The sequence below is a fragment of the Leucoraja erinacea genome, chromosome 1 (assembly GCF_028641065.1).
Source record: "Leucoraja erinacea ecotype New England chromosome 1, Leri_hhj_1, whole genome shotgun sequence".
Lineage (NCBI taxonomy): Eukaryota > Metazoa > Chordata > Chondrichthyes > Rajiformes > Rajidae > Leucoraja > Leucoraja erinaceus.
The window spans coordinates 48,702,342-48,728,770 of NC_073377.1; the positions used below are offsets into that span (position 1 = coordinate 48,702,342).

A 26,429-nucleotide genomic window follows, 5' to 3' on the forward strand; every position below is an offset into this window, starting at 1 on the left:
GCATCTACACCGCCGTCGAAGCTGCAGTCCCCGCAGGAAACGCCGCTCCAGCGCTGCTCCAGTTCGTTCGTAGGCCGCACAGAGAGGACGAAGATGCGGTTCGGAGAAAAACTGCATCTCCGACCAGGTAGGACTGGGGTTAAAAATAATTTCCCCCTTTTTATATGTGTATGCATATGTGGTTGTCTTTACATCTTTGCAAAAACACTAAATGTAATGAGTACATTTTTACATATTCTGATTTACATTTTTCCCCTCGAGGCTGAGATCACCTTTACTGAACATTTTATGCTTTCTTTCTTGACATTACTGATTAAAAGTAAGGAAGTTTAAAAACATCAAAATACTTTTAATTTAAAATGATCAGCTTTCACTGATAACGTCACAATGGCTCGGCTAGTGGTGATCAGCTTCACTGAAGACTTCATCATATATTTCACATTTTCCACGATTAAAGTTTAAAAAATGCCAACTGTCACAATTATTTTACATATTCTGATTCACATTTCCCCCCTCTAGGCAGAGATCACCTAGAATACACTGAACATTTTATGCTTTATTTCTTGACTTATTACTGATTAAAGTTAAAAAAAAAATCAAAATACTTTAAATTTAAAATGACCAGAAAATAATTCCTGCCATCTTCCAACACACTTCGGTACAATGTTGCGACAAAGGAACACTCTGAACTTTTCACCTCACAGGAGGGGGAGGCCGAATTTCTATTGCAACACGCAGGGCAAGTGCAATTTGAAATTGTTTTAAGCCCACTGCTGAGGGAGGCAGGGGAGTTCTGGAATATTATGTTCAGGAACGGCTTGAGTTGGAGGGCCACGCCTTGCTTGCGGGCTATGGGTAGGGAATGTATGCATTGGGGTAGCAGATCCAATGGGTCTGCACTTGGTCTAGTACATAACTAAAACTCTGATCTTGTGCTCCACCGGTTTGCGCTACGATTTTTCGCCAGATCACTCCTGTGGTGCGAGTGCACTAAGTTTGATTCCAATCAGTAGCCTATTGTAAAAGTTAGCAAGGTTTAAAAATCTTATAAACCACGAGTGTGCAGATCGATCTCCTCTCCTGCCAGTCAGCGCTGCGTGGATTGGTCTTTTCTCCTGTCACTCCCTGGGACGGCCCGCCCCTTCTTGCACTATCGCGCCTTTACTGGAGCTGAGGATGGCCGGCGGAAGTCTCTAACCGGACACCATTTTTGGAGGGACCGGAAGCAGCCCGGCCTGACGCGGGAGATGTCGCCAAACTGAAAGCAGAGACTCTGATCCCAGTGGAGGAGAACGTCCACCTGCTGTGAGTCCCCATCGCACCGCCAGCTCCAGCCCCTTCCCCTCTGGTCCCCCACGCTGGCTCTCCCCCCCTCCCCTGTGATACTCCCCTCTCTCCCCCACGACCCCCATCTTTCTTCTCTCTCCCCCCCCACCCACACACCTCGTCCCCCACAACCCACCCGCCCAACCCCCCTCGAACCCGCCCACACCCCCCGTGTCCACAGCCTCCCTGCTCACAAACCCTCTTGCTCCCCCACCCACACGCCCCCTCCCCTACAACCCCCCCCACCACAAACCCCTCCGCCCTCACAACCAAGTCCCCCACCCATACACCTCCCTCCCCCACAAACCCTCCTCACCCACCTCTCCCCCCCACCCTTTACACCCCTCCCCCCCACATCCCCCCTTGCCCCCACACACCCTTCCCCCACCCACAGACCTCCCCCCCCCCCCGCACCCCACACACACTCCCCCCCCCCACCCACACACCCCTCCCCGTGCCCACACAACCCCCTCTCTGGCTCCACACAACACTTGCTGCCCCCCCCCCCTCCCCTCCCCCACACACACACCCGACACAACACCACCCCCCCCCCTCCTCCACACGCACCCCTCTCCTCCACACACCCCCACCCCACACCCCCCTGCCACACACCCCCACATCCCCCTCCCCCACACCACGCTCTGCCCCCTTCCTACACCCCCCTGCCCGCACACACCCCTAACCCCCTCCTCCCCTCTCACCCCACACTCCCCTTCCCTCCCCTCTCACACAAAAAGAGGAGGGGGAGGAAGTGCTGGAGGGTGAGGGGAAATGAGTCGCGCCTGCACAGTTAGAGGCTATGGGTGAGTGGTGGAATATTGCGTTGGGGAATGGGTTGCGTTGGGGTACCTGGCCTCCCGTGTGACTGGGACCCAAAGGGTCCCACTTAGTCTGGTACATCTTATTCCCACAAATCCTCTCCAGTAAGTTGCCTACCACTAGTTTTTTTTAGCAGCTGTTCTTAGAGCACAAAATTAGCCACTGTCCAGTCTTCTGTTTTCTACATGAACTTCTGTAAGGCATTTGACAAGGTCTTATGTGGTAGGTTGGCACTTGAGGTAAGGTATATAGGATGCAAGGTGAGCAGCTTAATTGGTTTCAAACTTGGCTTGGTGATAGGATGTAAAGGGTGGTGAAGAAAGTAAGTAAGTAAGTATTTTTTAATTTATATAGCATTTTAAAATCAAATCACGTTGAAGCCAAAGTGCTTTACAGAGAAGAAATCAGTTTACCATACATCCATATAAAATAGAAAAATAAAAAAAGACACAACACACTATAGAATTTAACATGAACGTCCCCCCACAGCAGAATCAACACTTTCCACTGTGAGGGAAGGCACTAAAAAGTCCAGGATTTTTATTTGATTGGAAGTCATGACTGGAATCAGCGCTGGGGCCTTTATTGTCTGTGATAACATGTTAATGTGAAAGGTATTGTAAGTAAGTAGGTGGATGACGTTTAAAACTTAAAAGAAATAATACAGTGCCCCCACTTACCCCGCCACCCCACTTGCCGTCTTTACTTGACAGGCATCACAAAGGACAACCCACGGGTCCTCAGCGCGGCCTTTGCACAATTTCAGACCGTCATCTTTTCTTCCCAACGGCGACCCGACAGCTCCTTCTACTTTAATTTCTGTCCCCCCCGGGCCCTCAGCTGGGGTTGGATCTGGTGCGGGGATCGGGAGTGGGGAGAGGCTGCGCAATTTACCCTCGTCCTCTCCTCTCCCTCCCCCGGCTAAAGGACGCTCGCCCCACCCCTGACAGCCCCCGCCTCAAGGAGGAGGGGGGGGGGGGATAGAGGCAGAGGATGGGGGTAGGGAGGGGAGAGGGGGTAGGGAGGGAGGGAGGGAGGGAGGGAGGGAGGGATTGGGATAGGGGAGGAGGCCGGGGAAAGAAGAGGGATGATGAAGAGGAGGGGGAGGGAGTGTAGAGGGATTTGGGCGAATGGAGGATAGGGGTAGGAAGAGGGATGGTGGGGCGCAGTTGGGGGAGGGTGGCCGGGACTCGAGTCACAACGGGAATATCCAGCATCACAACAGGAACTCCTCAGCTGTGCCTGCGCAGTTGGGGGTTACGGGTGAGTGCTGGAATATTGCGTTGGGGAACAGGACCCAACGGGTCCCACTTGTTCTGGTAATTATTAAAAGCTAAATTATCCTTGGATATTGCTGGGTTTCTAGTAATTTCAGCATTTAATTATTATTTCAGAGCCCAGGTGGTTCAAACAATGATGTGAAGCTGAAGAAATACTGCAAATAGTGTATAGTTTACATCTCTAGATGTCACTATGTCTTTAACCATGTGACTAACTGAAATAACAAAATACCATGCATGCCGGGTACTTTCTTTACATTTAGCCAGCACCATCATATACACATCCCATTTTTCTCCATTGCATTTGCTTGTATCTTCAGGTTTTGATTTGAAAGTAAGGCTTTTCTTGTGTTTGGTTCTGCAATTCCAAACACAAGCTTTAAAAATTGAATTAACAATATGTTAGGAATCAAGATTATTGAATTGTTAAAGGATTAGTGAGAAGAGATTTCACCTCATGTCCTATCTGGTAAAGCTGCAGCCTTACACCACCAGAGGCCTAGACCCTGATCTCTGATCCTGACCTCAGGTGCTGTCTGTGTGGAATTTGCACGGTTGTTCTGTGACCGTGTGGGTTTCCTTCAGGTGATCCGGTTTCTTCCCACATTCCAAAGACATGCAGGTTTGTAGGTTAATTGGCCTTTGTAAATTGCCTCCAGTGTGGAGGGAGTGAATGTGAAATTGGAATAACAAAATTAGTGTGAATGGGCAGCATGGAATTAGTGGGACATAGGTTCTGTTTCCATGCTGCATCTTACAACCAATCAATGAACCTATCTGGATTGTTCTGCCTTGGGGCAGGTCTTAAATCAAGATCACACACGGGCAAGACTTCCAGAATTATGCTGGCACAACTGGTATTGTTGACATTGCTGGCATTTTCTTACCTGCAGCTTCAAATTGTCTTCCCCTCAATCTAGTGATGAACACGGAGCATTTCCTCAAGTTCATTGTCCTAGTTGATTGTCCGAGACAGCCCACACCACTGGCAATCCTGGCAACATCCTAGCAGGTGGGCCAGGACCACACTGGGATTGATCAGCAGTATTTAAACCTTTGCTTTAATTCCCAGTATGATTTTCACAGTTCTAGAAAATCCTTCTGTGACTAACTAAATTGCTGCATTAATTTCTCGACAATTTATTTGTATCTTTTAATATATATTTTAATTAAAGGCTGGTTTGTTCGGTTTATGGAATACATACAAGATTAAAATAGAAGCCAAGATAAAAAAAACAACTAAAAATACATAAAATCCATTATTTCATTGAACTGAACAGTTTGATTTTGGGGAAAAATTGTTTGCAAGTACTAAAAGTAGCTTGATATACTATTGCATTTTACTTTAACAATGTAATTAAGAGTAATAGTTTCAGAGTGAAATTACTTTCACGTATGTCATTTCAGCTCAATTATTTTTACGAGAAGTCTGTAAAAAGGGTAGTACTGTGCTATCCTTTAGGGTTAGAATTAGGTTATCGTATAGTTTTTAGTTTTAGAAACACAGCATGAAAACAGCCCCCTCGTCCCATCAAGTCCATGCCGACCATCGATTGTACACTAGAGTTTGACTCTACACACTAGTGACAATTTACAGAAGCCAATTAACTTACATACCTGCAGGGTTTTGGAATGTGGGAGGAAAGTTTCCTTCTCCCCTGACTCTCAGTCTGAAGAAGGGTCACTTATTCCTTTTCTCCAGAGATGCTTCCTGAGCTGTTGAGTTACTCCAGTATTTTGTCTCTATCTTGTTGTTGGTAATTTTGTTCTATTTATTACGGTGGTGGTGGCGCAGCGGTAGAGTTGCCTTACAGCGAATGCAGCGCCGAGACCCGGGTTCAATCCCGATTACCGGTGCTGTCTGTACAGAATTTGTACATTCCCCCCGTCATCTGCATGGGTTTGTAGGTTAATTGGCTTGGTAAATGTAAATAATGTCCCTAGTGGGTGTAGGATAGTGGTAATGTGCGGGGATCACTGGTTGGCGTGGGCCGAAGGGCCTGTTTCCATGCTGTATCTCTAAACTAAACTAAATTACTTGAAACACATTGGGACATAATGTAGCTAGTCTGGCACACGGCCTGAAAAAGTCTTACATTCTCTGAGAAGCAGCATACCCAAAAGGAATTCAGAATCATGAGAAAAATACACCTTAAATAGCTTTAATATTTTATTTCTAAATTACATACCTCCACAGAATAGATCTGAATTGATACTCATCTTTCAGTTCTAAAGGTCATGCAACACCAAAATATTTGCATCAGTTTCATGTTGTAGTTGCATGCATTAAAAAATAACAGTGAATAAAAGATTATAGCATAGGAAGATGTGATTTGCTACACTTTTGAATGAAGAATAGATTATTGTTAGATGGTGAAAAACTGGTAAACATTGACTTTCAGTGTTTTTGAAGTGCAAAAAGATAAAATCTTTTTACAGTAAGCAATTAATGTGGTAAATATTATATTAGGCTTAATTGCAACTGTGCTTCATTATTAAAACGAGGAACCTGGAATAGGATGTGCAGTTTTGATTTTCATAGAAGAAAATATTTGCCTTGGAATCTATGCAATAATTGTAAACAGATTGGTTGGTCGAGAGAACTAAAAGGAGATTGAAGAAATGCAACCCACGCCAGCTGAAGTTCAAAAAAATGTGGGGTCCTCTCAATGAAAAAATATGAAATTCTGAAAAGGATTAATGCTACAAGATTGTTTCTATAGGCTGGGAGAGTTTGGAATAATGGACATTGCCACAGCTAAAGGGCCTGGTTGATTGGGATTTTCACAATGAAGCTTTGATTCCTCACACTTTTTCAAGAAAAATTAGCAGTGTGTAGGAAGTAAATGTACAATTTCAGAATCCTATTGAATGGAGGACTGGGGTTGAGGGTCCATATGTGGTTATTTCTTGCACTTGTTAATTATTACTTGTGTTCTTATGTAAAACTGAATTGGATAGGAAATTTAAAAAAACTGAAATATTGTGTGAGGTAAAGATAAAGAATGTTAGAAGAAGGATAGGAAATATATAACAACATTTTTATTTCAATTTGATTGAAATATTAGAAAGAGGGAAAAGGCATGGGTTTAAAACAATGCCAGAGACCTGGGTTCGCTCCTGACCTGGGATGCTGTCTGTGTTGTACATTCTCTCTGTGACCATATGTTTCCTCCAGGTGTTCCGGTTTCCTCCCATATCCCAAAGACAGCCACTGTAAATTGCCCCTTGTGTGTCGGGAGCGGATGAGAAAGTAGGAAAACATAGAACTAGTGGGAATGGATGATAAATGGACAGCATGGTCACTGGGACTAGTGGCCTGTTTCCATGCTGTATCTGTAAATCATTCAAAACCTAAATGAAAAATAACTCAAAATGGAAAAATGATAGTGTTGATAGCAAATTCAGATCAGTTGTGACTTCACTGAATGATGTTCAAGGATCATTTGATCCGTAAACTCCTTTTTGTTATTTTTTTAAGCAAGTAAAGTTCAAAGCAGTATTGAACATGAAAATTTGCATGAAATAATGTTATAAGAGTTGGACAGAGAAGTTCAAAGTGATAGATCTGTCAAATGCTTAGTTATTCTTCCATCTTTTTAAGAATTAGGTTTGCTAGAGAAGCTCTACCACATTATAATTAAATACTCAAGTCTGACCTGGGCTTCGTTGATTCCTTAAGGTTCATTGAAGAGATTAGTATTTGGCACCAGAGTAGAAGTGAAGGAAATATGAAGTATTTTTGTTTTTGTAGTATAGGGCAAATGTCTACAAAATAATTCTTGGTCTATTTCAGATATCATTGGAATGTAGCATGGTGTCCTCAACAGCAGCTGGAGTTCATTCACCACCATATCTCTCCTGTTGTTAGAACATAGTGTTTGCCTGGGTTTTCCAAAAGCTACCATTGAATTTGAAGGCTTTAACATTTTTGATAAGGCACTTTTTTTTACAAAATGTAATAAATCAAGAATGTCAATTATACAAAAAAATAGTACTTCTATACAAACATTTGCAATGTCCACAAAGACATACTTAAATACGACACATATTGGTTGTTCGACGAAAGAAGTTGCCGCCATAATGGTGAATGGTGAATCACAATCGCGCCGAACAGAAATCCAGACGAACATCAGCGTGGGGGCTGCCGTTTATCTCCAATCGAACTGTTCGTTTTATCTCTGAGCACAGTCGACTTCAAATCATCGTTGCTGAAGCCCGATCCTTGCTCGTTTCCTGTTTTAAAGGATTAGTACATTTACTCGGATTTTTAAATGAACTAGAAGTCTTCATCGAATGAAGTCTCTGCCTCTTAATGTATTAAAAGTTATTTTTAAATTGCAGCCTCGAATACAAGTATAGGGTGATTTCACTAAAGGTCACTGGAGCGTAGATCCGCACCCACGTGACCAAAATTCTCAAGTGGAGGACACTCGAGGGTTCGGTACATGTTAGTGGATGGGAAAAAAACGCATTTTCCCACCCGTTAAAAACATAGAAAACGGCGAGGTTGTGAGCTGCAATTTACTGTGCCAGTCGGGGTGACCGTGAGGCACAGCTACCTAGATTTACAGGGAAAAAAAAAGATAGCAAGTAAGGTAAATTCAAGAGGGAACTGAAGGTGCCAAACCGGCGGAAATGAACAGCCGACATTTGCCGTGGATATTTACAGGTCCAAAATATCGGGAATTATCGCGTTTGCTCGCTGAATTTATCAAAAGTAAGTTAATAATGCCTTACTTTTGATGAAATTCAGCGAGCAAACGCGATAATTCCCGATATTTTGGACCTGTAAATATCCACGGCAAATGTCGGCTGTTCATTTCCGCCGCTTTGGTACCTTCAGTTCCCTCTTGAATTTACCTTACTTGCTATCTTTTTTTTTCCCTGTAAATCTAGGTAGCTGTGCCTCACGGTCACCCCGACTGGCACAGTAAATTGCAGCTCACAACCTCGCCGTTTTCTATGTTTTTAACGGGTGGGAAAATGCGTTTTTTCCCATCCACTAACATGTACCGAACCCTCGAGTGTCCTCCACTTGAGAATTTTGGTCACGTGGGTGCGGATCTACGCTCCAGTGACCTTTAGTGAAATCACCCTATTCGTACAGAGCTGAACAAAGCAATATTTGAATATCATCAGTTATATTAAAGTACCCTTGTGCTATTTTACCATTCGGTAGATGCTGAAACAATTCTGAATGACCAAAAGTCACATGAAACGTCGCTGCTTTGTGCCGCACATTACCTGACGGAGACGCAGATTTCCTCCGGATTCCAGGTTTTGCCTCAGGGATTTGAGAAAACAGAAACTTCGTGCATTGGCCGTTCACTCTGTTACAGATCCCGAACAGACACTTGCAGACTTTCCTGCATTCTAACCCGTAGGTTCCAAAGGGACAATCTGTAAGATCAACATCCGAATCAGAAGCATACGAGTATTCGGCCAATAACGCTAACGGAGGCAATGAAATATCAAGGGCGACGGTATGTATACATTCGAACTTCGTATTAAATTGTTTTTTTAACCCTGCACAATTTCGCTCATTGCTCCCCTTAAATTAGTGCGTGAAGATGTCCCCACACTGTTGGGCCGAATCAGTTTTAGAAATACTGTATCTGGCATTGGTTTAGAATCTGCTTTGGAATTTAAACGCTAATGCAGAGATATAAAGAGGGTGAGTGGGAGGATAAATCCAGAACCACTATACTAATCTGATGCCCCTTTCTTGACATTTCACCGATACATTACATTTCAGTTTCTTACAAAAAACAATGATATGAACGGTCACAGAGTGCTGGAGTAACTCAGCGGACCAGGCAGCATCTCTGGAGAACATGGATAGGTGATGTTTCGGGTCGAGGTGAAGGATACGTGTCGTTTGAGTGTGAAAGAGTGATACACTTGATGCTTGCATTTTGCAGTAGATTATAGAGATTCGTTTTCTTGTTATTTTGCAAAACTATTTTGAGATTACAATAAAGTGCTATAAAATACAGAAACTTTATAATTTAACTTGCTCCATTATCTTCTCATCTTTCTTGCGACCAGCACAATGAAATTCGTTTGCACATCCCATAAATGCATTGTCGCCAAATTTTGACGCCGTCATAAAGAAAAAAGTCCAAAGTCGGGTCCACATAATGGAAGTCCCCGATCCGCTGTCAGTATTGTTTGACACTCTGTAGTGAGCGTTTTGTTTGTTTTGTTACGCAATTCCACAGCTTTAATGAGGATATCATGATTGGTACAGGTCTCAGGGGTTATTCATTGGGCGCAGGCAGGAGAATGGGGTTGAGAGGGAAAGATAGATCAGCTAGATTGAATTGCGGAGTAGACTTGATAGGCCGAATGGTCTAATTCTGCTCCTAGAATGTTTGTACTTCAGCGTGTGATCTAACGTGTGAATTGCCAGCGATGTGTAAATCGTCCTACTGAGATCGCCGGCGATGTGCGGCTGGGGGAGCGAGCGTCCAACATAGCGCTGGTGTTGGCAGGTGGGACAACCTGCTCCACAAGTGCGTCGTTACTGGACATTTACCGGCTCCGTTCCAGGTTAAAGCGGCACCTCCGGATTAGTAACAAAAATACCCGTGATCTCGTCCTTTATTTTAACAACAATGCACAAAGTGCTGGAGGAACTCGACAGATCCATTTCCCCCACTGATACACACAAAATGCTGGAGTAACTCAGCGGGACAGGCAGCATCTCTGGAGAGAAGGAATGGGTGACGTTTCGGGTCGAGACCTTTCTTCAGCCAGATGCTGCCTGGCCCGCGGAGTTACTCCAGCACTTTGTGTTTTGCTCATGTAATTTAACTCTTATTTCTCTCGTTGCACTTACCTTTGCACATGCCATACTCGTCTCCAAAGTCGTCCTCCTCGCTGTTAAAGACGCACGTTAGTCCGGGCCCGCATTTAACCCCGTCCATCCCGGCCACGGTGCGGTAACACACCTCGCCCCTGCCGGCTGCACACACATGGCAGCAGCCGCAGTCATCCAGCACTGTCCTCTTGCAGCCCGCAGTGTTGGGACAAGCGGTGGTCCGGTCACAAGAGTAGGAGCAGTCGACTGCATATCTCAGCGTGAACCCTTCCACGGTGCTAATGAAAACCAGCAGCAGCAAACGCTCACTAGCATGCGACATGTTTGCACTGTGTTGCCACCTTACACCTGGGCCGAGTGTGATCCTGAAGTGCGGCGTGACAGTGGGCTTTTTATCAGTAGGATGCCCACATGTTTTTCACCGGGTCAGTTTCCTAAATCCGGTGTTGTTGTCTTCTGGCCAGCTTGTGTTGTAGGTTTCTAAATCCGGGCTGGAAGTAGATGGAATTAAACATGTCGCACGGGGTTGCCATCCAGGAATTGAACAGATGCATTGACGTAAGATGTTATGTTTAGTTGTTTTGTAAAGATTTTAAGACTGGATCTCACACGTACTTGTCAACTGTTCAAGGACGCGAAGAACAACAGCAAAAATGCAGCTTCTGGGAGTGTCCAGGGACAGCCCGGCAGGCACTGTTCAATGTTTACCATTGATTCTGGTCACTGACACGTGTGCGACAATTCCTGCCAAGTGCACATTTGTGAGAGACATTTTTTACGTTAATTCTGAAAATCAACACTTCAAGAACCTGCCTCACCTGGTATCTCTGGAATTCTCTGCCACAGAGGGTCGTTGAGGCCAGTTCATTGGCTATATTTAAGAGGGAGTTAGATGTGGCACTTGTGGCTAAAGGGATCAGGGGGTATGGAGAGAAGGCTGGTACAGGATACTGAGTTGGATGATCAGCCATGATCATATTGAATGGCGGTGCAGGTTCGAAGGGCCGAATGGCCTACTCCTGCACCGAATTTCTATGTTTCTATGTAAGATCTGCACCCTAGATAGATCGAGGAGCTGGGAAGTCGTTCTTCTGATTAGGAGAAAAATGATAACTTTTTACAGAGGATCAGGAATCTATCTATCTATACACACGGGTCTGCACTTTTTTTATTTGCACAAAAACGGTTCGCGATATATCGCTACGATTTTTCACCAGTTTACTCACAATTCTCCTGTGCTGCGAGTGCACCAAGTTTTGTTCCAATCAGTTGAATGTCGTAAAAGTTACCAAGGTTTAAAAATCTTATACATCACGTGTGCGCAGATCAATCTCTTCTGCCAGTCAGCGCCGCGGATTAGTCTCTTCCCATGTCACTCCCCGGTTCGGTCCGCCCCTTCCTGCCCCATTGTGTCTTTACTGGAGCTGGTGGAGGTTTCCAACTGGACACAATTTTCGGAGGGATCCGACGCAGCCCAGTCCAGCATCGGAGACCCGACCCAGCCCAGAGTCGGAGATGTCACCGATGTCACCAAACAGAAAGCGGAGACTCTGATCCCGGCAGAGGAGAACGACCAGTGCCCGCTGTGAGTCCCCATCGCACCGCCAATTCCAGCCACTACCCCTCTGGTCCCCCTCGCTAACACCACCCCCTCCCCCCTCCCCATGATGCCCCCTCTCTCCCATGGCTCTTCCCCCGTCTTTTCTCAGAGCTCACACCCCCCCTACCCCCCCCACCCCCACACACACCCGTTCCCCCATAACCCAACACCCCTGCCCATACCCCCCTCTCACCGCACACACCACCCCCCCACCCCCACCCCTCACCCCCACAACCCCCCCCTGCCCACACACCCTCCCCCCACCCACACACACACCTGTCCCCACAACTACCCACAATATTTTCCCCATCAAGACCCCCAGCAACGGAGAAACAAACCCTCCCCCCCCAACAGTGCCCCCAGCAACCCACCCACAAACCCCCATCATATGCTCTGCTGTGTACTCAGGGTTTGCGAACTCCCCCACAACAAACCCCACTCAACACCCCAGGATTCCCCAGTAAAACCTCCTGAACCTCCACAACCCCACAACAGTCCCCCCATGCCCTCGAAACAAAAAACCCACCCTGACACCCCCACAACCCCCCCAAACCCCGCCCCCCTTTAAAGGAGCACCCCCTCTCTCCCACAACCCGCCCCTCCCCCACAACCCCCCACTCAACCACAGCCCCATGCCAGACCAACAACCCCCCCCCCCCCCCCCCCCAAGCATCCCCTACATTCCAAACCACTCTTTTGAAAAAACTAAAAGTTTCCAGGCGTTTACTTTTCCCTCAGGGACCACACAGTCTTTTTCCGAGTACAAATAGTCTATCCAGTCTTTCTTCATATGAAAGTCCTGACATCCCAGGAATCAGTCTGGTGAATCTTCTCTGTACTCCCTCTACGGCAAGAATGTCTTTCCTCAGATTAGGAGACCAAAACTGTACGCAATGCTCCAGGTGTGGTCTCACCAAGACCCTGTACAACTGCAGTAGAACCTCCCTGCTCCTATACTCAAATCCTTTTGCTATGAATGGTAACAATCCATTCGCCTTCTTCACTGCCTGCTGCACCTGCATGCCTACTTTTAATGACTGGTGTACCATGACACCCAGGTCTCGTTGAATCTCCCCTTTTCCTAATCGGCCACCATTCAGATAATAGTCTACTTTCCTGTTTTTGCCACCAAAGTGGATAACCTCACATTTATCCACATTATACTGCATCTGCCATGCATTTGCCCACTCACCCAGCCTATCCAAGTCACCTTGCAGCCTCCTAGCATCCTCGTCACAGCTAACACTGACCCCAGCTGCATGTCATCCGCAAACTTGGAAATGTTGCATTCAATTCCCTCGTCCAAATCATTAATATATATCGTAAATAGCTGCGGTCCCAGCACTGAGCCTTGCGGTACCCCACTAGTCACTGCCTGCCATTCTGAAAATAATCCGTTTACCCCTACTCTTTGCTTCCTGTCTGCCAGCCAGTTCTCTATCCACATCAATACTTAACCCCCAATACCGTGTGCTTTAAGTTTGTATACTAATCTCTTATGTGGGTCCTTGTCGAAAGCCTTCTGAAAGTCCAGATATAACACATCCACTGGTTCTCCCTTATCCACTCTACTAGTTACATCCGCAAAAAGTTCTATAAGATTCGTCAGACATGATTTACCTTTCATAAATCCATGCTGACTTTGTCCAATGATTTCACCACTTTCCAAATGTGCTGCTATCCCATCTTTAATAACTGATTCTAGCAGTTTCCCCACTACCGACATTAGACTAACTGGTCTGTAATTCCCCGTTTTCTCTCTCCCTCCCTTTATAAAAAGTGGGGTTACATTAGCTACCCTCCAATCCTCAGGAACATTCCAGAATCTAAAGAGTTTTGAAACATTATCACTAATGCATCCACTATTTCTGGAGCTACTTCCTTAAGTACTCTGGAATGCAGCCTATCTGGCCCTGGGGATTTATTGGCCTTTAATCCATTCAATTTACCTAACACCACTTCCTGGCTAACCTGGATTTCACTCGGTTCCTCCATCTCATTTGACCCCCGGACCCCTGCTATTTCCGGCAGATTATTTATGTCTTCCTTAGTGAAGACAGAACCAAAGTAGTTATTCAATTGGTCTGCCATGTCCTTGTTCCCCATGATCAATTCACCTGTTTCTGACTGCAAGGGACCTACATTTGTTTTAACTAATCTTTTTCTCTTCACATATCTATAAACACTTTTGCAGTCAGTTTTATGTTCCCTGCCAGTTTTCTTTCATAATCTATTTTCCCTTTCCTAATTAAGTCCTTTGTCCTCCTCTGCTGGTCTCAGAACTTCTCCCAGTCCTCTGGTAGGCTGCTTTTTCTGGCTAATTTGAATGCTTCATCTTTTGTTTTGATACTATCCCTGATTTCCCTTGTTATCCACGAATGCAATACCTTCCCTGATTATTTTTTTTTGCCAAACTGGGATGAATAATTGTTGTAGTTCATCCATGCAGTCTTTAAATGCCTTCCATTGCATATCCACTGTCAACCCATTAAGAATCTATTGCCAGTCTATCTTGGCCAATTCACGTCTCATACCCTCAAAGTTACCTTTCTTTAAGTTCAGGACCCTTGTTTCTGAATTAACAATGTCACTCTCCATCCTAATGAAGAACTCAACCATATTATGGTCACTGTTGCCCAAGGGGCCACGCACAACAAGACTGATAAGTAACCCTTCCACGTTCATCAATACCTAATCTAGAATAGCCTGCTCTCTCGTTGGTTCCTCTACATGTTGGTTTAGAAAACTATCCCGCATACATTCCAAGAAATCCTCTTCCTCAGTACCCTTGCCAATTTGATTCACCCAATCTATATGTAGATTGAAGTCACCCATTATAACTGTTTTACCTTTGCACGCATTTCTAATTTCCTGTTTGATGCCATCCCCAACTCCACCACTACTGTTAGGTGGCCTGTACACAACTCCCACTAGCATTTTCTGCCCCTTGGTGTTTCGCAGCTCTACCCATATTGATTCCACATCCTCCAAGCTACTGTCCTGCCTTTCTATTGCGTTAATCTGCTCTCTAACCAGCAACGCTACCCGACCTCCTTTCCCTTTCTGTCTATCCCTCCTGAATATTGAATATCCCTGGATGTTCAGCTCCCAGCCTTGGTCAACCTGGAGCCATGTCTCTGTGATCCCAACTATATCATAGTCATTAATAGCTATCTGCACGTTCAACTCATCCACCTTATTACGAATACTCCTTGCATTGAGACACAAAGCCTTCAGGCTTGTTTTTACAACACTCTTACCCCTTATACAATTATGTTGAAAAGTGGCCCTTTTTGATTTTTGCCCTGGATTTGTCTGCCTGCCACTTTTACTTTTCATCTTGCTGCCTCTTGCTTCTACCCTCATTTTACACCCCTCTGTCTCTCCGCTCACACATTTAAGAAACCCTTTCCCTTTAACTCCATCCTCAACTATCCCATTTGACACCCCACCCCCCTTATTCAGTTTAAAACCACCCATGTAGCAGTGCAAACCTGCCTGCCAGACTGCTGGTCCCCCACCTGTTAAGATGCAACCCCGCACTTTTGTACAGTTCCCCCTTACTCCAAAACAGATAGATAGATAGATAGCCTTTTATTATCATTCAGAAATCTGAACGAAATTGCAGCAGTCAACATATAATACAATACAATAAAACAACAATAAACACACATTAACATCCACCTCAGTGAGTCCACCCAGCATCTCCTCACTGTGATGGAGGCAAAAGTCTTAGGTCGCAGTCTCTTCCCTCCTCTTCTCCTTCTGCGCTGGGGCGATACCCCCCCTACAGGCGATGTTAAGAACAGTCCCGCGGCTCAAACACCGTGGCCTGGGGTGGTTGAAGCTGCCGCCCACCAGTTCTGCAAGCAGCTGCTGGGCCCGCGGAGATAACAACCCCGGAGAACACCGTCCCAGTCCTCACGTGAGTATTGTGCCGTTTCAGCGACTTGGGTGCCGAAACCTTGGGCGTTTCCCCCCCGGACCGGGCCGCCCCGACTTGGGCGTCGCTTCTCCCCCCGGACCGGGCCGCCCCGACTTAGATCCCAGTGATCTAAGAATCTAAATCCCTGCCCTGTGCACCAGTTCCTCAGCCACACATTCAGGTCCTGTATCTCCCTGTACCTTCTCTCACCAGCACGAGGAAATGGAAGCAAACCGGAGATAACAACCCTGGAGGTCCTGCTTTTCAGCATTTTTCCGAGCTCTCTAAAGTCACGCTGCAGAATATTCATCCGCTTCTTTCCGATATCGTTTGTGCCGACATGCACTACCACTTCTGGCTGTTCACCTTTGCACTCTGTCCGTGACATCCTGGATCCTGGCACCAGGAAGGCAGCACACCATCCTCGAATCCCGTCTGTTGCCGCAGAAACCCCTGTTCGTACCTCTCACAATGGAGTCTCCTGCGTTGCCTGACTTTGGCCTATTTGGTTTTGGCTCAACAGCCCTATTTGCATCGCAAGCCAGTCCGCCGCTCAATGTAAAAATGTTTTCCGTCTCGACAGCTTCTAAGTTGGTGAACCTGTTCACAAGAGGTACAACACCCAGGGACGTTGGCATTCCATGCTTCCCTCCCTTTCTCACCATCTCCCACCTTCTCTCTTCCAGTACCTTAGGTGTAACAATCTTACTGTAGGACTTGTCGAGGAACGACTCCGTTTCTCAGACGAACCTGAGGTCATCCACTTGTTTCTCCAGTTCCCCAACACGGTCCTTCAGGAGCTGTACCTGTACTTCTCACATTTGTAGCAGCCAGAGGCACCAGCAGTGTCCTTGACCTCCCACATACTGCAAGCATCGCACTGAATCAGCTTGCCTGACATCTCCTTCTTTCGTCTCTCCCTCTCCAGCGATTTACGTAGCCTCCTGTCCTCAACCGAAGACTCTCGAGCCAAAGACTCTCACTTTTCTCACAGGGCACTTCCCTCACAGGGCCGCTCCCTCACTGCCGTCTTGCTTATATTGACTGATAAATTGCCTAACTTACCAATTTACAAACCAAATTCCTCAGTTTTCAACTGTTTTCACCCCTCTGACTCACTTCTAACTGTCCTCCCACTTGGGCTAGAGCCAATCAGTGTTTTCTCTTGCTTAACTTCTCCTGCTTTTGCTTCCAAATCCACAACAGCTCTGAGTAAAGTCTGCCTGTACTTTGCCTCTCCTTTTCAACTGTTTTCACCCCTCTGTCTCACTTCTAACTCTCCTCCCACTTGGGCTAGAGACAATCAGTGATTTATCTTGCTTATCTTCTCCTGCTGTTGCTTCCGAATCCCCAGCAGCTCTGAGTAAAAGCTTACCGGCAAGCAACAGGGCTGGTGGTGCGTACAAATGGTCTACTAAAAGAACAGATACGTACACTAACTCCCACACAGTCAAAGGGTTGGCCCTTGTGTTACAGAAAGCAGTATACAATTTGAACCAACGGTACCCGGATGGGACGCCGAAGGACAGGAGTCAAAGCCAAGAAGTCGAAGCCAAGATGCCGAACGGACATCATGTCGAAAGGACACGAAGCCGAACGGACACGACGCCGATAGGAAATGACGTTGAACGGACATGAAGTTGAAATAATAAATAGGTATGAAACACTTTTTAAAAATCTATATTTGCTGCAAGAATTGTTGTACCGTGTTACATTTAAAAATATTTAAATTGTTGTACCTTGTTACATTTTAAGATATTTAAATTGTTGTACCTTGTACGTCTCCGGGGACGGGATTGGTCTGACACTTTGTCTGTAATCGACAAAGGTGAGCGATTGGTCCAGACCCCCGTGTCCATCACATTACATCACTGCCTCTGTGGCAATCGCAGTAGCTTGGAGTCACTGCCACCATTTTACATACGCAAGCTCAAGCTCTCCCCACCCTCCCGTCTCCCCCCCGGCCCGTGATGTCTCCTAGCGGCGCGTAATGTTAATGGTAGGTACTCGGGACATCCAGTAACTTCGTGACGTTTTTTCATCCCTGCAAAAAAATGTCCATGAGTAAAAAAATACTCATGATGAAATAAATTGTTACTTTTTACTCGTCCGAGCCGCTACGAGAAATCCACAAACTCCTATGGACCCGCTATGGACATTCTCCGAGTTTGAATGCGGGGAATACTCGGGAGAACTCTTGAATTACCTCGTACAGTGGGACAGGGGCTTGAGGCAGCAACTCTACCACTGTGCCACCCAGACATAATTATGTGATTTTCAGGGACCTATAAGGACGTCATGAGGTAAACTGTTTTAGCAAAGATGTTTATTGATGTGATAATCGTTTTCATTTATTTTCAGAAATCCACATTACTGCCAAATATGTCAAGGAATACTTTTAAAACAATTGTTAACAATTCTGTGTGGTTCTAATGCTTCATGGGTGACTTCTGTGCATATGCAAATAATTCTGAAATTTGGGCCATAAAATAAATTTAGATAGCGAGTTCACTTATGAGTGAAATTTATTTCTGGCTGTGCAAACTCTATTCAATGAGATTCGTAGAGATCAGTACGGAGTGGGCACTACTTTAGAATCATAGAAAATGACACCTACACGAGGGCATTCAGCCTCTTGGCTCTGCAACGTGGAAGATCCCACTTTCCAGATTTTGCCCTCCAGCCTTGCAGATTCGAGGCCGCAGACCTGGCACAAAACACATGGTCTTACCAGGCAGCAGTGATCCCTGATCTCCTAAATGCTCCTCAGACTTAAACATCTATAGCAGGCAGCTAAGTTCACAGGAAAAATACCATCAATTCTTCCCCCACAAATCATTCCTGCTCATTGAAAGGACAAGGGACTTAATGGGCAGCACATTGTGCGCCTAGTAGGGCAGTTGTTTCCCAATTCCAGTGACCCGGCTATAATCTTGAACTTTGATGCAGAGTTGGCAACTTCTCCACGACCGTGTGAATTTCCCCCTGGTGCTCTGGTATCGTCCCACATCCCAACGATATAAGAGTTGGTGTGTTAATTGGCTGCTATAAATTGCCCACAGTGCAGAATATAGGTGAGTGGTAGAATTTGTAGAGAATGTTTCAGAATGTGTGAAGAGTAGAAGAAGACTGGTGTACGGATAAATTAATGATTGGTATAGAAATAGTGATGCCTGATGGTATGACTCTTGCATTCAGCCCCTCCTCCAGGCCAACATTGGCCTCATTGAATAAATAATAAACAGTGTTAATGCTTCAGTTACATTCAGCTGGCAAACATTGGGCAGGCCACGCCATCCGTGTGCTTGAAAACCATGACCACCAGCTTCAAGAATAGCTTCTTATCAAACAACCATCACGCTCTTGAACACTACGCAGCGCAAAAGTCAACAACTATGAACCTTGATGGATTGAACTATGAACCTCAATGGTCTTTAGGTTGCATTATGGACTTTGCCTTTTGCACTATTATGGCCTCCTAGCATTACAGTTATTAACATTGAATTTTTTTTTATCATTATATTTTATCTGTGTGTACTATGTTGATGGGCTAGTTAAGCTGCTGTAAGTAACAATTTAATTATTCCGTTGTCAGTGCATATAATAAAAACCGTCTTGACACTCTTGACTCTTGACTCCAGACTCCTGAAACAAATGCTCTATTCCAAGCTCTGACATGGAAAAAGATGGCCAGGTTGACAGAGATAAGGGTTCAAAGATGTGCTGGAAGCCTCCTTGAAGAAATGCAGTAGGCCCACTAACCCATGGGAATTCCTGGCTCACGGTTACTCTAAGAGAAACATGATGGAATTGATAAACTTGGAGCATTGCATTGAGAACACAGAGCTGTGATAAGAGGTGGGAGTGAACCACCACACAAATTATTTCTCCTGTCAGCCACTAACTGCCCCATCCATGGAAGAGTCTACAGTTCTCACATTGGCCTCATTTACCACCTCAGAACTCACAAACCCAGAGTAGAAGCGTCATCTCAATCCTGAAAGGCTTCCTTAGAAGTAAATTAACTCTTATTGTGTCTCGTCATTCCACCTGTGGCTCTCTTACACTTACACAGTTTCAAAAAAACTAAGCGATAGAAATGCGCTCTGCCACATTTTTGCAATTAAAAAAATGTAAGGTGTTTCCAAGAGAATATCAGAGAGAAAGGAGGCAGCAGGGAATTTTTTCCCCATAACCCAGGATTATTGCAGAAGGACAATAGACAATAGACAATAGGTGCAGGAGTAGGCCATTTAGCCCTTCGAGCCAGCACCGCCATTTAATGTGATCATGGCTGATCATCCCCAATCAGTACCCCGTTCCTGCCTTCTTCCCATATCCCCCGACTCCACTATTTTTAAGAGCCCTATCTAGCTCTCTCTTGAAAGCATCCAGAGAACCTGCCTCCACCACCCTCTGAGGCAGAGAATTCCACGGACTCACCACTCTCTGTGAGAAAAAGTGTTTCCTCGTTTCCGTTCTAAATGACTTACTCCTTATTCTTAAACTGTGGCCCCTGGTTCTCGACTCCCCCAGCATCGGGAACATGTTTCCTGCCTCTAGCATGTCCAAACCCTTAACAATCTTATATGTTTCAATGAGAAACCCTTTCATCCTTCTAAACTCCAGAGTGTACAAGCCCAGCTGCTCCATTCTCTCAGCATATGACAGTCCCGCCATCCCGGGAATTAACATTGTAAACCTACGCTGCACTCCCTCAATAGCAAGGATGTCCTTCCTCAAATTAGGGGACCACAACTGCACACAATACTCCAGGTGTGATCTCAATAGGGCTCTGTACAACTGCAGAAGGACCTCTTTGCTCGTATATTCGATTCCTCTTGTTATAAAGGCAAACATGCCAATGAAATAGACTCTTGAGTTATGACCATCTGCCTCCTCCCCAACTTTGTAAATATTGACCCATACCTTTGCCATTCTCAGCAAATCCAGGGTGTCCACCTTCCTTTACCAGTATTTACTGTTCTGAACTTGTGGCCATGATCTGAACGTGTTCAAACTAATGTCAAAGCCAGGGGGCAGCAAAGTATGTAGTGAACGATGAGATGATGTCCCTTAAAGCGTAGGATGAATTTCAATTGCAATTCTTCTGAGAATAGATCTATCAATGCGCCAGTCTCCTGGGAGTATCAAGACTTATATTTTTCTAACTCATGTTGTGTACTGTAAAGTATTACTCTGAACTAATTTTCAATTTCAGTGGGATGAAGTAGCTCAGCAAAATAAGACAAATGGATTAGAAATTACCCTTTCATGGAGTGTTTCTGGCAATTATATCTTCATTAGTTTGAACACGTCATGAGCTTTCTGTAGTAAACAATGGATAATGAATAAATAATTAATGTCAATTAATTGCCTTAGTTAGTACCACGTGTATGAAACTCGCTGATTCCTGGAGTACCACCTGATGTCTTTAAATTCAAGTAATTACTGCATTGCAACCTGATTTCTCCCCGCCCCAAGTAACTACTGCATTCCCCCCCCCCCCCCGCCCCCACCCCCCCCCCCCCGCTCCTCACCCCCATCCCAGCCATCCTACCAGTTCCACTGTTCACATCCTTATATCCCTCTTGTTAGCACACCTTCCCCAGCCAACAATGGACCATTGTGGACACTATCCTTCCTGAGGTCTTCTGTTGCTGGCCTTGATTGTTCTGGCCTTTTCTCTCCGCCAGTCACTTGGCTTTGTCCAATCCTTGCCTTGACCCTTGATTCTGCACATGCCCGCACCACACTGCCCTGAACTTTGTTTTGCCAACTTGGGCTTTGAGTGCCGCTGAATCTGCAAGAGACCAAAACAGTCATGCCACCGTTTAGTGGAATTTCTGCAGACCGATACATTTTTAGCCTAAAGGATTTCTCCATAGTTATTTTGGGCATACTTTTGAATTTGTTCATTCTCTCAATGCCTTCAAAGCCATGAGAATAACTGGCTACATTATAAACTTTAACTAAGATCATAAGAGATAGGAGTAGAATTAGGCCATTCGGCCCATCAAGTCCACTCCGCCATTCAATCATGGCTGATCTATCTCTCCTTCCGAACCCCATTCTCCTGCCTTCTCCCCCAAAAACAACGAAACCAACAAACTAGAATTAGGACCAAAGGGACAGGTGCTACAGTATCTGGTATACACTAAATCTACCACAGGGCTGCATATTTCTTTGCATACTTGGTACAGAAGATCTGAATCTTTGGTTAGACATTATTTTAACTGTAGTTGTTTTTATTGTAACTGATTCCAGGAATGAGTGGGTTAGCACATGAACATTAGACAGAACTGGGCCTGCACTCGCTGGAGTTTAGATGGTTGAGGGGGGGACCTCATTGAAACTAACAGAATAATGAAAGGCATAGATAGAGTGAATGTGGAAAGGATATTTCCACTGGTGGGAGAGTCTAGGACCAGAGGTCATAGCCTCAGAATTAAAGGGTGCTCTTTTAGAAAGGAGACGAGGAGGGACTTCTTTATTCAAAGGGAAGAAAATCTGTGGAATTCATTGCCGCAGAGGGCAGTGGAGGCGAAGACAGTGGATATTTTTAAGGCAGAGATAGACAAATTCTTGATTAGAACGGGTGTCAAGGGTTATGAGGAGAAGTCAGGAGAATGGGATTAGGAGGCAGAAATCAGCCATGATTGAATGGTGGAGTAGATTCAATGGGCCGAATGACCTAATTCTACTCCTATAACTTGTGAACTTGCAATGCCAAAGAACACCTGTAGATGTTGCTGTTCCATTAGTGTTCAGCACAGCCTTTGTCAGCCAACCTGGTATTAAATGCGACAGATGCGAGTGTACTGGCAAGATTACTTTGAAAAATATTTCCACACACATTAAAGTTTAAACTTTACCTTTCACATTTCAAATGTGTGGAATTATTTTAAAAGTATATTGGATTTCAAAATGTCTAAATAAATAAGCTTCCCACAGTATTTAATCCAAATTAAAACGCTGTATGTCCTCCAATGTACAATAATACAACCTTTTGACCCTCAGACACTTTCATGCTGCTTCTACTCTTCTTATAAGTTTTCTCAGTGTATCCATCCACCATTAAATGTTTTGATGTGTTTACTTAGAAGTGTTAATTTACATTAGTTTTATTTTTTCAATTAATGCTTAGGAGGTTTATTACGATAATTTTAAATTTATAAATAAAAATGTTTTTGATGAATAGATTAAAATCAGATTTTAACTGTTGATACATTGTTTTCTGATCCTTGGGAAATCATGCAGTTTTGGGCAGTTCTCACACATTGTTCCAAAACTGCAGCCACCATTGAGATTCATCAGAATGAATGAACCAGCATTTAGATTGTGCCTTTTGTAGCCTCTGGATGTGACACAACATTTGAAGTGTGGTCAGGGATTTAATTATTGAAAATCCATAATTGATTTTGGACACACCAACATCCTACAAGCAGCATGCCAGCCAAGAAATCTTCAAGCCTTTGAAGTGGTCGCCTACAAAATGAGCTCCTTTCTCAAGTCTTGTTACTAAGTACGAAATCTTCCTTCCTGAAACAATTTGGCAATCAGAAGAGTAATTTTGGCTACAACATTTCTCCTGCTAACCCTGACGACTATTGTGTTTACTAGTTATCTTCTCTTCTATCCCTCACCGCCCACTTTGCTTTTCCACCTATCACTGCCTTTGCCCACCAGCTTCGGCCATAGTCATAGAGTCCTGCAGCATGAAAACCAGGCCCTTCAGCCCAACTTGCCCACACCAGCCAATATGTCCTTTCTACACTAGTCGCACCTGCCTGCATTCAGCTCATATCCCTCTAAACCTGTCCTATCCATATGCCTGTCTAAATGTTTCTTAAACATTGCAATAGTCCCTGCTTCAACTACCTCCACTGGCAACTCGTGCCATACACCTACTACCTTTTGAGTGAAAAAGTTACATCTTAGGTTCCTATTAAATCTTTCTCCCCTCACCTTAAACCTATGTCCTCTGTTTCTTGATTAACCTACTCTGGGCAAGAGACTGTGCATCTACCCGATCTATTCCTCTCATGATTTTCACACCTCTATAAGATCACTTCTCATCCTCCTGTGCTCCAAGGAATAGTCCCAGCCGACACAACCTCTCCCTATAGCTCAGGCCCTCGTCCTGGCAACTTCCTCATAAATCTTCTCTGCACACTTTCAAGCTTAACAATATCTTTCCTATAACATGATGCTCAAAACTGAACACAATACTCTAAATGCGACCTCACTAACATCTTATACAACTGCAATATGACCTCCCAACCTCTTATATGATGTTCTGACTGATGAAGGCCAATGTGCCAAAAGCCTTTTTGACTACAATATCTACCTGTGATGCCACTTTCAATGAACTGTGTACCTATACTCCTGGATCTCTCTTCTCTGCAATATTCCCCAGAATAGAGGCACACCGTTTGCCTCCCTCCAGTCTTCGGGCACCTCGCCTGTATTTAATCGTAAATCTCCACGAGGGCTCCTGCAATTTCCTCGCTAGCTTTCCACAGTGATCTTGGATATATCTGATCAGGCCCGGGCATCATTCACTGTAATCTTGCAAGTGTCCTGGGTTTAAATATCTCCAGAACCTCTATTTAGATCATCCTATTTGCTGATGAAAATTCAAACAATCTGCAGATACTCCAACAGCCAAAGAAATTTCCTTTATATAAGGTACGACTGCACTCATTAGTGTGTTTTCACTGATGTCCATTGGCCTCTGTTTTACCAGATGACTTGTTTTCACAAGTGTCCAAATACAGCCTTGATATCAAGAGCAGTTACTCTTACCTCTCCTCTAGAAGTCAGCTTTAGGATTCATGTGTTGAGGTCTGAAGTCTGAGTGGTCCCGGTGAACCCCAGATTGAGTATTAATGACTAGATTATTGGTGAGTAATCGCCACTAGATTGGACCCTCAATAATGGCTTTCATTTTCTTCCTGAGCTCTGAGAGGAGGGTGATTGGGTGACAGTTATCGGGATTTTAATACATGTTTTTTTTGTAAACATAAAATATCTGGCCAATTTACCACATTGTCGGGCTAAAGCTAGTGTTGTGACTGTCCAGGGAACACCTTAACTCAAAACACAGATATTTTGGAACACAGTTCTTCAGTACTCCAACCTTTAAAGACTGATGAAGGATGTGGCTTTATACATAGGAAATTATTTTTCCCAAATATGTTGGAGTTTTTTGAAGAGGTGACTGAGAGGATTGATGAGGGAAGGGCAGTAGACTTGTTCTATATGGACTTCAGTAATGTTTTTGACAATGTCCCACATTGTAGGATGATCTGGAAGGTTAGATCACATGGGTCACAGGATGAGGTGGCCAATTGGAAACAAAATTGGCTTGGTGGAAAGAATCAGAGAGTGGTAATGGTGAAAATTGATTTTCAGATTGGGGGCTTGAAATAAGTGGTGTAATGCTGGGATTGGTGCTGGGTGCCCTGTTGCCTGTCATATTTACAAGGATGTTACCAGGACTTGAGGCCTTGAGTTATTGGGAAATAGCGGCTGGCTAGGTTTCAATGTCTATAAGTTGAAATATACACACAACGCTTTCCTCCACATTTATAACAACAGTTATGAAAGGACAATCATTGAAAAGAGAGAGGGAGAGAAAAAACTGAAGGTGTACATAAGTTTATGTGATAGTAGAATTAGGCCATTCGGCCCATCGAGTTTACTACATTATTCAATCATGGATGAACTCTGCCTCCTAATCCCATCACCGGAAGAGATGGTGAGTCATGGATTAGACTAAAGAGCCATTACTCAAATGAGCAGGATATTGCAAGCTTTACTCCACAGCACGTAGTTGCTGTAATTTCAGGGGTGCTAGTGCACAAAATATTTCTGCAGCTAAGGAGTGAATTGCTGACAACAATCCCAGCCATAGTCTGCTGTCAATCACAAAAAGGCACTCGCTCTTTGGAAATAAAAATCACCCCCCTAAACAATCAGAATTACCCTTACAGCACCCTCATGACCATACCATTTTTGCAAACTCAAATTCTATTTATTTTTATCGTCTGCATCCATTAACTCACGGGTTCATCCAGAATGGAAGCAGAAGGATGTCAAAGAACGTTGTGCCTACTGGAGTGTTATTTTGCTGCGTTGTAACAACCTTGTCATTATAAATTCCCTTGTTTTGTAAGAAATTGTTGTTCTCTTCTGAGAATTTTTATTTTAAACTCCGTCCTTGGAAAAGTAATGAAAAGATTGTAACATCCTATCTTTGCCTTTTTTTGCCAATATCATCCAAGAACTGTAAAGGTCAAACAAATTTAGATTCATATCTGTGGATAATGTTGTTTTCTTTTCAATAGTTTTCTTGTTTCTCAAAATGGTTTGGTAATTTCGAAGCTTGGTATCGTCATTGCCTACTCTATTTTGAGTATACATCTGTACATCCAGAAATTTGTACCCTGTACCAACATACCTCATAGTGTCAGGTACCCAGTTCAAGCCTGACCTCGGGGCCTGTCCATTTGGAGTTTGTATGTTCACCGCGTGAGTTTCCTCTGGATACGGCAATTTTACTTCGGAGTCACGTGAGTGACTACTTGACGAAGGCCTGTCCAGGCTCACGTGCGTCATATCGTCAGACGCATTGCGCTGCAACCGCGG

At 44.6% G+C, this 26,429-nt stretch overlaps 1 protein-coding gene and 1 long non-coding RNA gene across 2 annotated transcripts; one reads left to right on the forward strand and one right to left on the reverse strand.

Moving 5' to 3' along the window:
- Positions 1-3,425: 3,425 nt before the first annotated feature.
- esm1 (endothelial cell-specific molecule 1) lies at positions 3,426-11,634 on the reverse strand. Its single transcript, XM_055634142.1, has 3 exons — positions 10,270-11,634; positions 8,673-8,828; positions 3,426-7,661 (listed from the first exon to the last, which is right to left on the reverse strand). The coding sequence occupies exons 1-3, from the start codon at positions 10,571-10,573 to the stop codon at positions 7,558-7,560; spliced, it is 564 nt and encodes a 187-aa protein (XP_055490117.1). The 5' UTR covers positions 10,574-11,634; the 3' UTR covers positions 3,426-7,557.
- On the forward strand, positions 8,773-18,988 carry LOC129696332 (uncharacterized). Its single transcript, XR_008723315.1, has 3 exons — positions 8,773-8,911; positions 17,253-17,432; positions 18,138-18,988. It is a non-coding gene; the product is annotated as an uncharacterized LOC129696332 (long non-coding RNA).
- Positions 18,989-26,429: the final 7,441 nt, after the last annotated feature.